General features: G+C 50.7%; 1 protein-coding gene across 2 annotated transcripts in view; it reads left to right on the top strand.

Moving 5' to 3' along the window:
* The window catches only part of TLL2 (tolloid like 2), a 148,255-nt gene that overhangs the window by 99,203 nt on the left and 36,677 nt on the right, over positions 1 to 12,375 (top strand). For both annotated transcript variants that reach the window (XM_001928475.4, XM_021074297.1), the window contains exons 8-10: positions 3,042 to 3,166; positions 5,699 to 5,814; positions 11,788 to 11,890. In XM_001928475.4, the coding sequence (XP_001928510.1) occupies positions 3,042 to 3,166; positions 5,699 to 5,814; positions 11,788 to 11,890 (344 nt within the window). The remainder of the gene's footprint in view (positions 1 to 3,041; positions 3,167 to 5,698; positions 5,815 to 11,787; positions 11,891 to 12,375) is intronic.

Below are 12,375 nucleotides of genomic sequence, written 5' to 3'. Positions count from 1 at the left end.
CCCTGGTCTTGCTCAGTGGGTTAAGGATCCGGAGTTGTTGTGAGCCGGGGTGTAGGTCGCAGATGCAGCTCGGAGCCTGTGTTGCTGTGGCTCTGGCGTAGGCTGGCAGCAACAGCTCCGATTCAACCCCAGCCTGGGAACCTCCATATGCTGCAGGTGCGGCCCTAAAAAAAGAAAAGAAAAGAAAAGAAAAGAAAAGAAAGCAAAAAAATAAAATAAAATAAAAATAACAACAGCTATTTTGCAAAATCTTTTGATGCCTGTGTCCCATCTTGACTGTGTAAGTTAATTCAAGAAGCATTTCTTGAGGTCTGCTATGTTCCAGTCCCTAAGGGCAGAAATGAAGGACCCAGACTTTCTGCTGGATGAACTTAGTGTTTAGCAGAGAAGACAATTACCATAACACCAAAAAGAAAGAAAGGAAAAAAAAAAAAAAACAAAAAAAAACAGTACAATAAGTAGAAGCTAGACAAATAAGACCCAGAAGAGGGAATAGAAAGGACTCAGGGAAGGGAGATCCCCTAGCGGCTCAGCGGTAATGAACCCAACTAGTATCCATGAGGACGTGGGTTGGATCCCTGGCCTCGCTCAGTGGGTTAAGGATCTGGCCTTGCCGTGAGATGTGTAGGTCACAGACGTGGCTCCGATCCTATGTTGCTGCAGCCACAGCTCCGAGTTGATCCCCAGCTTGGGAACCTCTATATGCCGTGGGTGCGGCCCTGAAAAGACAAAAAATGAATAAATAAATAAAAATTTAAAAAACAAAGTCTCTTTTAAAAAAAAAAAGCCACAAGGAAAAGAAAGAGAAAGGGCTCAGTGAAGACTTTAAAGAGGGAAAACCATCTGATGGGGTTTTAGAGAATGAACAGGAGTTTGCTGCTTGTCAAGAAGATGGGAGGAGGGCAGCCCTGGCAGAGGACCCTTATTGAAGGGCATGTTGGGTGCTGACAGGAGTATGAGGTTGCTTCTGATAATGAGTGTGGTGGAGGCATCAGTAGAGGAAGGCAGAAGCCTCAAGCCACAGGCCTGGAGATCGAGGTGCTGATGAAAAGCCAGTGAAGGCTTCTAAGAGGAGTGGGCACATGCCTCTTGCATTTCAGGATGATCGCATTGCAGCATAACACGAGGAGCAGAGGCAGCTGCATCTACAGCAGGGAGGCCAGTGGAGAAGCTACTGGAAAGAGTTCAGGACCGGGACACAGATGGCTAAGGCAATGGTCTGGAATGAGGAGGGCATGGATTCAAAGGCTGTATGGATGGTGCTGTGGACCTGATCTCCTGCTTTGGCAAAGGAGCGGGAGAGACGGAGTTCTGCTGTGGTGCAGTGGGTTAAGAATCTGCCTGCCTCAGCTTGGGTCGCTGCAGAGGTGCGGGTTTGATCCCAAGCCCAACTCAGTGGGTTGAGGGATCAAACATAGGTCACAGCTGCGGCTCGGATTCAGTCCCTGGCCCAGGAACTTCCATATGCTGTGCGTGCAGACGTTGAAAAAGAAAAGAAAAAAGGACCGGAAGGGAATGGACAGAGCCAAGGGCACCTTCGGATTCAGTCTCAGGAGGCAGGTTCATGGAAGGAGCAGGAGAATGGAACGTGTTAGGTTTTGGATGAGTTGGTTTTAAGAGCTCTGCAGGATAGCACAGTAGAGGAGTCACTAGACATCTGTCTTAGCAGAAGGTTCTAGGGCCAGAATCAGAATTAGCTGTCAGCCTCTAGGTGTTGGTTAAAACCCAAAGGAGCAGGTGGAGCAGGAGAGAAGAGGGAGAGGGCACAGACCCAAGGGACGGCACTCCCGGAAAGCAGAAGAAGCGGATCCCAACTTACTGCCCAGAGAGAGCAGTGCCTTGGGAACCAGGGAGAAGGGAGGCCAAGTGGCCGGGGGGGTGGGGGGTGGGCAGAGGTGGCAGTGCCGCAGAGAGGGCAGGTGAGGTTGACAAGGGCACGTGCCGCCTGCCAGTTGGCGGGGACTGGTGACCACTGCTGATGTGATCGGGTTGCAGCTGGATCGAAGAGTGAAGGAGAGGTAGGCAGCAGACAGGGAATGGAGACAGTCTTTCCAGAAACGTGGTTAAGAAGGGACAGAAAGGAATAGAGTGGTAACCAGAGAAGATATCCCTTCAAGGGAAGGCCCTCCCCTCCAGGGGAGGTCCCAGCCCTGGGAATCTGGGAGCAGAGTGGGAGGCTCGGGCAGGGGGGCAGGGGGTACCCCACACCTACAACATTAAGGTGTGAATAGGGCCGGTCCTCAGCCAGGCATCCTGGTGAACATTTGTCTGCTTTGCTCATTTTAGAGTTCACACTCACATCGATACAGAATAAGATGTGAAGTTAGAAGGGGCTCCCACGACCATCTAGGCCAAGGTCTTTTCGTTCCGAGGGGTGAACTGAGGCTCAGAGAGGAAAGGGACTGGTCCAAGCTCAGCCAGGTGGCAGAGTGAGGCTTTACATAGAAACCTCTGGGGCCAGAGCTTTCCTGGCTACCTCCTGTTCTTTGCATTCATCTCATTTTCCATCTGATTTTCTCTCTTGCCAGCAAGCGCCTCCCCCCCACACTCTGAACTCCTTTATTCACCAGCTCATCAACCAGCACTTGCTGACCAGCCCCTGAGAATCTCACACTGTACTGGTTCCCAAGCTCTCTCTGGAGCCTCTCCAAGACTTTGCCATGTTCCATGCTGCCTGCTGCACACCTCCAGAGGGCACCACTCGCTTGGTCGCCTCTCTGAACACTGCTCCCTGCATTTGGGCAGTGGACCTGTCAGGGGCTTTGTGGAAATGCTCGGTACTCAGGGCCATGGGGCTAGGGCATATTTTTAAACTTGGCAGAGTCGTTTTCCCACTGGAAATTGAGCAGGCAGCCAATGCGATGGAACGCTAACATGCCAGCCCGAGGGAAGGCAGCCTCTTCAGTCATGCCAGCCTGGGTCAAGCAGGCCAGGGGGTAGGAATGTTGACGGGAAATGAAGAAATGAAGACTCAGTCCCCGCCCGGGTGGCCTGACAGCCTTGACTTTTCGTTCTCCTTTCTCTCTCTCTTCTTCCTGTAGAGGGGTTTTCTTAGACACCATCCTCCCCCGTCGAGATGACAATGGCGTCAGGCCAACCATTGGCCAGCGCGTGCGGCTCAGCCAGGGAGACATAGCCCAAGCCAGGAAGCTGTACAAATGCCCAGGTAACTGTGAATGGAACACAGGGCTTCCAAGGCCTCCCTAGTGCCCATCGCGACAACTCGACTGCCACTTGCAAACAGCTCCGGTGCTGGGAAGACAACTTGGGGGACGTGAAGAGTCCTTGGCAGCTATAATTCCCAGTGTGCTCCTTTTAGGAGGCGCTAGACAAGGCAGAAAGTCCAAATAGTGGAGGGATTGCAAGTAGTGAAGCAAGTAATAGGTCTTTGAGGCCACAGCATAACTTGTGGGAAGCTTGGGGATATTCTGGCAAAGCCCTGATGTTCAGAGGAGGAAGAAGGCACAGCAGAGCAGCAGTGGACAGCAGGGCACTGTGGTCTGCCTCCCATCATGGTAAAAGTGCTCTCCTTTCAACCGGAGTAGGGCATGTGGGTTTGGCAAAAACAAGAACCAAGCATTTTGCAGACAAGCAAAGGGTGAAGGAGAAGGTTTGGAGGAAGGTAGAAGCCAGCTTCCCAAACACCGGAAGGCCGGGGGCATCTCGGTGCTGTAAATGAGGTCATGGCTATGGTCTTGGGCTTTCTTGGCCGTCCAGGGTGCTGGTCAGTGGCCAATATTCTGCCATTGGAGACCAGACAGTACACTGGATCCGAGCAGATGTCTGCCTCTCTGACAGTTGAGAAGCCCCTTCCCCTTGAGTTTGCCTTCTCTGCTCCCGTCTCCTTGGCTTCAGCATCATCACAACCCCTGCCGCCCTGGAGGGAGCACACGTTGGCCCCTTTAAGCTCCTGAGCCTCGGTGCAAAGCACTCATGTACAGCAGCCAAGCTTTTACCAATGGTGGGAGAGAAGGCAATCCAGTGGTTGGGGAAGGAAGAAGGAAATTCCATTACCAACGGGTCCAGTAATCTAATAGTCTTTGCCAAACTCCCCGACCAGACGCATGGTTTGATCATGCAACAGACTATTTGAAATAAAGGGCCATCTTAGAAAATTGAACTTTCACTTTTTTTTTTTTAACCACGCTGCGGACAGGACACACTCCCTCTCAATGCCATGGCCATGTTCCGCCCCCTAAGGGATGGCAGGGCTGGTGCTGCTTCCCTCCCAGGCTGCTGTTCTGGGAAGACTGCCAACCTCCCCTCACCCGCCCCACACCCCAGACCCTCTGTGTCCTGAACCTGAGCAGAAAAGGCCTGTGGCTGCCCCAGCTCGTATGCAAAGGACCGTGTGGGACTGCTCCATCATGAAACTCTAAGAAATATGTCCACCCAGCTCTTAGTCATCTGGGGGCATGCTAGAGCTGAAATACAGGCCACACATATCATATAACCTTGCTGAATTGAGAGAAACCCTAGAGCAGTCCCTGGGAAATGCTATAGTATTTATTTAGTTATAATGTATATGCCTCTTTCTTCCCAAAAGAATTGGAGGCAGCTGGTAAATACCGTGGAGCCCTGCAGTAATGTATCGGTTCTTGCAGAATGTTGATGATTATTCTAAAATAATTTCCATGAACCCTCGGGGGGTGTCGACTGCTGGGCATAATCCTCGTGATGCCTGGCAGTTGTTGGGTAACATGATCTCAAAGCCCTGATATGCAGGATTTCCTGAGGCTGATGATGGGCCGTCCTCCAGCTCTCCCTTCCTGCAGCTCCCAAAACGGCATCTTCAAGTAGTTTCAAGTGGTGACTGCAGATCGAGCGTGGTTGAAAGAAGGTTCAGCGCAGAGGCTGAATCGCATGTAGGAACCGAGGTGCAAGGATGCGTGAGAGGAAGGCCCCTCTGCAAATGAATGTCCCTGTCTTTGGGGTCTGATCCCTCGAGGTGAGGGGATGCGAAACCAGAAGCTTCCAAGCTAAGTCATACAGTTTCCTCTTTTTTGGGAGGACAAATCAGGGGGAATATTTTTCACAGAGAGAAGGACTAGGTTCTAGACTCCAGGCAGCCCACACACATTCAAGCCTGCCGTAGAATTTTCCAGCTTCCCGTGCCTCTGGGCAGTTCCCTCTGTTTTCTTGACTGTTCCGTAGCTCTTTCAGAGGTGGGGAGCAGAAAAAGAAGAGACAAGATTCAGACTAACCGCTGACATATGTCTCAAAGTGTTTTTCTTTTGGCTTCACCTGCTTGCACTTTTGCATTCTCTCTGCCACAGATGTCTGCTTGTAGGAGCCAAGCTGCCCTGATCCAATCTTTTTAACAGCAGACGATTTCATTAACCCTCTAGGTCAGTCCTACCCATTTCACAGATAAGAAAATCAAGGCCCAGCAAAACTGGGACCTTGCCCACCACCACACAGCCAGCTGGAAAGCTGAAATTCAAACCCAGCTCTAGGCTGGGTGCAATCCTGAGTGCCTCAGAAGAAACCCCCGAGGTATCCCTTTTTGGTCCCCAGACCTGATTTTTGCTTTTATGAGCCAGAAAAATGGCAGTCTTCTTGACATGCTATTTGCCAAGGTGTTCTGAGGGCTTTGGCTGGTGAGGGAGCAAACGGCTCATCAATGCTGCCCAGGGAGCCGCTTGGGTGGCAGGTGTGTGCAAGTGCCTGAATCACACTTGTCGTTTTGCTTGTGCAGCGTGTGGGGAGACCCTGCAGGACACAACGGGAAACTTCTCTGCGCCTGGTTTTCCAAATGGCTACCCCTCTTATTCCCACTGCGTCTGGAGGATATCGGTCACTCCAGGGGAAAAGGTAGGTGTGAAACCCCCTCAGGAAATGACAACGTGTTCTTTGAGTTGAGTGAGGTGTGAGGAATTAGTATTATTACTAACAGCAGGATAACAGCTGCTGTGAGCACCCACTATGTGCTAGTCACACTGTGCAAACTTGCTTAACATTCATTATTTCGGGACTTTTCCACCAGTCTCCCCCACACGGATGGAGGCCCCTGTACTAAATGTCTTCAGGAGTTTTCAGTCAAGTTCACGGTTTGTAAAACAAAGTAGGCTCTACCCTCCTTCCTTGATAAATACACCATCAGGATGCAAGGAAGGCAAGGATCCATTTTAGAATTTCTTGACACCTCAGAGTGCTGGGGAGAACTCGCCCCAACTGGTGCTCACCCTCCTTCCCATCTCAGCCCCAGTTCCATCTAGAAGCACCCAGGGTGACACCCCAGCCCATGGTCCCAAGCACCCTCCACTCCTACCTGTTCCCCTGTTCCCTGAACTCCAGCAGCTGTTCCCCAGCTCCCGCTCTAGTGAAGGTCCACTGGCCAGATGTGCCATCCCTCATCTCAGGAGGATGGACCCAGGATAGAGGTCCTGGCACCCTCTGGAAGTGGCTTCAGGGAATTCCAGAGTTCCGGGCTAGAGGTGCAGTCTAGGAGCTGGGAAAACTCTGGGTGGGCACCTTCCTTTGGTTCTGAAGATTCCATGACCCTCTAATGCTGAGCCCCCAGGGCTGGGGGCTCTCTTTCCTGGTCCAAGGATAGTATATTCTTGACCCTTCTGCAGGGTGCATCCCCTTATATCCATTATATGAACAGGGAATCTGAGGCTCAGACATCTTTAAAAATTGCCTGCATTCGCAGGAAGACATAGAACTGGGAACTGGGACTTCCGAGCCTCGAAGCTTGATTTTTGTCTCTACACCTTTTTGCAAACTCCAACAGCGTTCTTCAAGTTGTCTCAAGCTAGATACGATTTTTTTTTTTCTTTTTGCCTTTTCTAGGGATGCTCCCACGGCATATGGAGGTTCCCAGGCTAGGGGTCAAATCGGAGCTGTAGCCGCCAGCCTACACCTCAGCCACAGCAACGCGGGATCCGAGCCGCATCTGCGACCTACACCCCAGCTTATGGCAACACTGGATCCTTAACCCACTGAGCAAGGCCAGGGATCGAACCAGCAACCTCATGCTTCCTAGTGGGATTCGTTAACCACTGAGCCACGACGGGAGCTCCAATGCTGCTACCTTTGAAATGTCCTCTCTGCCCTGTGGGTCTAGCTCCCTATAGTCATCCCTCTCATGGCTCGTCTCACAGTATCATGACTGCTGGCTTATTTGGCTGCCCCCCCCACCCCCAAACCCTAAACGCATTGAGTGCAGATGTGGTTCACCCCCCAGCACCCAACGCAGCCCCTGACACAGAGTCACACAATAAGTATTTGTTGAATGGATGTGTGGATGGATGAGCAGCTGAATGAAAAACTTCTAGGTGGGGGTGCTATGGGGGAAGTTAGATTTTCAGGTACCTGTAGCCAATCTTCAAATACTCCTAATTTATCACATTTAAAAAATGTCCACTTAGATGTTAACTAAAACATATTATGATAACTAGAAACAAGTAATGGCTAGGAACCCTCGTGAACATTTTCTACAGGCTGGGCACTATTCTCAGCATGTTGTGTGGAGTCTCTCATTTAATCCTCACAACGACCTCATGTGACAGGTCCATTACCGAAGTCCATTATCACTTTATAGGTAGGGAAATGGACTTGCTAAGGCTGCTCAGTTTGTTGCAGAGTTGGGACTTGACTCCAGGCAATTTGACTCTTCGGCAGGGTGCATCCTTGACCCCAGGCTTAGCCATCATCCTGTATTATTCTACAAAGGGGACAGGCCAGTAGACACTTGAACATGCATTCATACACACGGGCACACTCACATGCACACATACACCCATGCACACACACAATGCCCACACGCACACGTCCTTTCTCTGGCTCTAAGCATTTATGACAGTGTGGTTGTCATCTTGAGCCTGAGAGATTCCAGACCTGTCTGCCTGGGGCAGATGCGCCGTCCCTATGCTGGCAGGAGACATCATGGGAGGGAGGCAGGAAGGCAAAGGAAGAGGCAGGGATCTGGTAATCCCCAGATGGTTGAATTGCCCTGAATAGCAGAGGCTGTGTTTGAACTGCATTAGATTCACCAGGCCTTAAACATTATTGCTGATGGGGGGCAGGGAGAATATATCATTGAAATTCCAGCACCAGTTATTTCAACTTCGGCTTCACCTGGCTTTCCCCAGAGTTGTTAGTAATCAGCAAACTTGATTGATGTGCATCCCGCCTCTTGTTCATCACCTCTTCCCCCCGTGGTCTTTATGGTTCACTAACATACTTAAATAATTAGCCTGAATAATTACCCGTTCATTCGGATCGTGAATGTGTTACCAAGGAAGTTATAATAACATTTCCTTTTGGAAATTTTAAAAAGCAAAGGCTAAAGAATTATATTGCAACCAGCCAGCAAGGATTACTAAGCCCTTCCTCCTGAATTCCAGCGCAGTGGGAGAGCCAAAGGCATCTAAGGTTCAAGCCCTGTCTTCAGGAGACTTAGAATTTAGTTGGGGTCCTCCCTTCACCTCTAGGGTGGCGGATTTAATTGGAGGAGGGGCGTTTGCTTGGCATCCGTTTTTTGTTTGTTTTCTTTGTTTTGTAGAGCTGCGCCCTCGGCATATGGAAATTCCCAGGCTCGGGATTGAATCAGAGCTGCAGCTGCCAGCCTACACCACAGCCACCGCAACGCAGGATCTGAGCTGCTTCCGCAACCTACACCACAGCTCACAGCAACACCGGACCCTTAACCCGCTGAGCGAGGCTAGGGATCGAACCTGCATCCTTATGGATACTAGTTGGATTCATTTCCACTGAGCCAGAGTGGGAACTCCTGGCATCAGTATTTTTTAACTTCTGAAGTAACTCTAATCCACAAGCAGATTCAAAAGCAAGTGACAGCACACATACACGTGCGCGCGCGCGCGCACACACACACACACACAGAGGAGGTGAGCTGGCTTGTTATTTTCTGGCACTGACTTCATTTCTTAGGAGATTACAGGGCTCTGTGGACCATGATCCTTGTCCTGAGACCCGAACAAGGGAGCTGGTGGGCACCGTCCAGACAGACAGGCTGTGCAAAGAGCACTCGGTGTGTTCCATTTGTGGTGCATTGAGTATACACTCAGTGTGGCTTGATTCTTAAATCTCTGTTTATAGAGCATCTGTCATATGCCAAGGGTATACACAGGCTAAATACAGTTTCCCCTGCTGTCCCCTCAACAACCCAGTGGTGTGCGTGTTGATTTACCGATGAGGAGGCTAAAAGCCCAGGATGACAAGTATTTTCCCCAAGATTCCAGAGCGGGTAAGGGTAGAGCTGAGAAGAAATCCAGATCTGCCTGCCTCTAAAACACCTGCTCTGAAATCACTCTAAGAGGAGGGGTGGGAGGGAGTTCCAAAGAGGGAAAGACCACATCCATCTGGGAAATCAGGGAAGGACTCGGGAGGAAGGAGGCACCCCGGATCTGAGCCGGAGGGTACCATGATATATTGGGGTGCACCTTGATATAAGGTCCCATTGGCTGGGTGCTGGAGGCTCTGGAAAGTAAGCAGAGTTTCATTTATGCAATGGAGGTGTAGGGAGCCACTGAAGTTTTCTGAGTGTAGGAGGCATCTGGTAAACCTGAGCTGTAAGTGCAGGATTGGTCCAGAAGACCTGGTACGAAGGATGGACAGGGCACGGCAGGGAGGAGTTTCAGAATCATCTCAGCAGGAACAATGCAAGCAGGGCTGATGAAGGGGCAGCGAGACTGGCTTGGAGTGGGGACACAGACATCTTAACGGAAGAAAGTCTGTCAGCATGGGGATGAACAATAGAGACGAGGCGGAGCTAACCCCAAGGTGTGGCACCTCCGGGACTGGGGCAAGGGTGTCACCTACATAGAGGGAAGCTGGTAGGATGAGGCTTTCTGCTGGGTGTCCTCACAGTTAATGGAGAGCAGGGAGGAAAGGAGGCAGCCCAGGAGAGAGCAATGAACAGAGGACAGACCAGAGTGGCGAAAACCAGACAGGAGAGGTTCAAAGCAAAGGAGCCATAGAGAATGAGGACAAAGAAAGAAGTCCTTTCAATATGGCTAAGAGGGCACTGTGAACTTTGACCCACAGCCTCCAGCCTAAGGGTTTACTTAGAGATGGTGGGACTTGGGGCTGTAAGACTATGAAGTAGCCAGTGGTTGGAGGAGAGTGGAGATGCTAGAAAAAGATGAACTGACTGAGGCAAGATCCTCCTGAATGGACAAAGGCATAGAGTTGGGGTGCAGGGGCTGGGGCTGGACGCTTCTGCAGGACCACGGCTGAGAGCTGATGGGCGAGGACTCCTGAGCATGGGCAGGGAGCACCCTGGGAGCTGGAGCCTACCAAGACCTCGGGCACCATGCATAGTGGGGCTTTAATGTGCATGGTGGGGCTTGGGAGGTAAAGGGAGAGGGTAAACCTGACTTTGGGTAAACCTGACTTTGGTCTGGGCCCAGGGTGCGGCGCTTGTGTGCTGAGTCCACAGGCCACCCAGCCCCCTCCACTGCTTGTGGGCAGGGCGCCCACGGAATGGTCTCAAGGGTGTCCAGAAGACCCGAAACCCTCTTTCCCAGTCCCTCTGAACCCCATCTCCCCAGCCTTTGTGCCTCTTCCTCCCTCCTTCTGCCCCCTCGTTCTGGACACGCACACAGCGACCTCTGCTGGATGCACAGTACAGTTCCCCAGCATCTCCTTGCCCTGCTCAGGTCAGTACCTCTCACCAAAATTCTGTCCGTGCCTCCTTCTCTGCCCCTTGGGCCCCTATTGCCCTTGAGTTAAATGCCACCTCCTCCAAGAAGCCTTCTCCAATATCCCTGGGCAGAATCTAGTTGTCCTTCCTTGGGACGCCAGAAGGCCCTTTCTGTCCATCCTTCTCTTTTTAGCATTTATACTAGAGTGTTACTGGCTTGGCACATCTGCCCTTCCTTCATTCTCTGTGCTCCCTAAAGGCGAAAACTCTGTCTTGCTTACTCATCTTTCTATCTTTTTTTTTTTTTTTTGTCTTTTGTTGTTGTTGTTGCTGTTGTTGCTATTTCTTGGGCCGCTCCCGCGGCATATGGAGGTTCCCAGGCTAGGGGTCGAATCGGAGCTGTAGTCACCGGCCTACGCCAGAGCCACAGCAACGCGGGATCCGAGCCGCGTCTGCGACCTACACCACAGCTCACGGCAACGCCGGATCGTTAACCCACTGAGCAAGGGCAGGGACCGAACCCGCAACCTCATGGTTCCTAGTCGGATTCGTTAACCACTGCGCCACGATGGGAACTCCTCATCTTTCTATCTTGATTGGCCAACACAGATGGGCCCACAGTAGGTGTTCAGCTAACAGTAGTGGAGTGAATGAATGAATGTGTGAATGGACTAACTGTGGGAAGGCTGTTAGACACACCACACCAAGGGAAGAGTGAGGTCATGGCCAAGGGAACATTGGTCACAGAGGTGCCTGGATGCACTCGGGCTCACCCCAGACCCTTAGGAATGATTGATGATGTTTTAAGATCTTTGTGTATCTCTAAACTTCATTGACCCCTTACCTCCTTTCAAATCCCCCATCTAAAGGCATCCTGGCCGGTCTTTTTAATGCATCTTGCCTTTTGTAAACCACCAAGTGACTTCAAAAGCTCTAGCTATTCCCCAGACAGAACCAAAGGACCCATCTCCTCTGTTTACTCCCCATCCTGTTTGAGGTTTATTATTTAATGTCATGAGGTTTCCTGTGAATTGTGTTTTCGAGAGGACACTCCTACTGTGGTCTGAGAGCTCTGTATGCTAAAGGGTAACGTGAGACCCCCTGGTATGCAAGACGCAGCTTCAAAACTCCTACGGCTTTGCTGCCAAAACTCACTTTACGGTCCCTCTTTACAGATCGTCTTAAACTTCACATCCATGGATTTGTTTAAAAGCCGTCTGTGCTGGTACGACTATGTGGAGGTCCGGGACGGTTATTGGAGGAAAGCCCCCCTGTTGGGTGAGTTGACTTCAGAAAGCCTTAAGAGAGGGTTGATCAGATGTTCTCTGCGATGCTGTTAATGTTTGGAGGGTCCATCCCGCCAGTCACAGGAAGCTCTCAAGGATCGGTGTCATTGTAAAACTCCAAACACTCCATTTGGCCACACATGTTAAAAGCTTTTAAAACTGTGACTACTCTTTGACCCAGCCGTTCCACTTCTCGGAATTTGTCCTAGGGAACTAATTAAGGAAGTGTACAAAGCTCTCGCTACAGGGATGTTCACTGAAGCAGGAAACATTGAAAACAATTTAAATATTCAACAGTAGGGGGTTGGATGAATAAATTATAATACATCTTTTCGATGGAAAAGTATCCAGCCATTATAAAGTTGCGGGGGCGTGGGGGGCAACTGTATATTGTTACAGAAGGATGCTCATGGTACATTGTGACACAAGAAGGTGTTGCAAAATAGGATATGTGGTAGGATACCATTTTAACAAACA

The sequence above is a fragment of the Sus scrofa genome, chromosome 14 (assembly GCF_000003025.6).
Source record: "Sus scrofa isolate TJ Tabasco breed Duroc chromosome 14, Sscrofa11.1, whole genome shotgun sequence".
Taxonomy (NCBI): domain Eukaryota; kingdom Metazoa; phylum Chordata; class Mammalia; order Artiodactyla; family Suidae; genus Sus; species Sus scrofa.
This window is presented reverse-complemented; position numbering and strand designations above follow the sequence as displayed.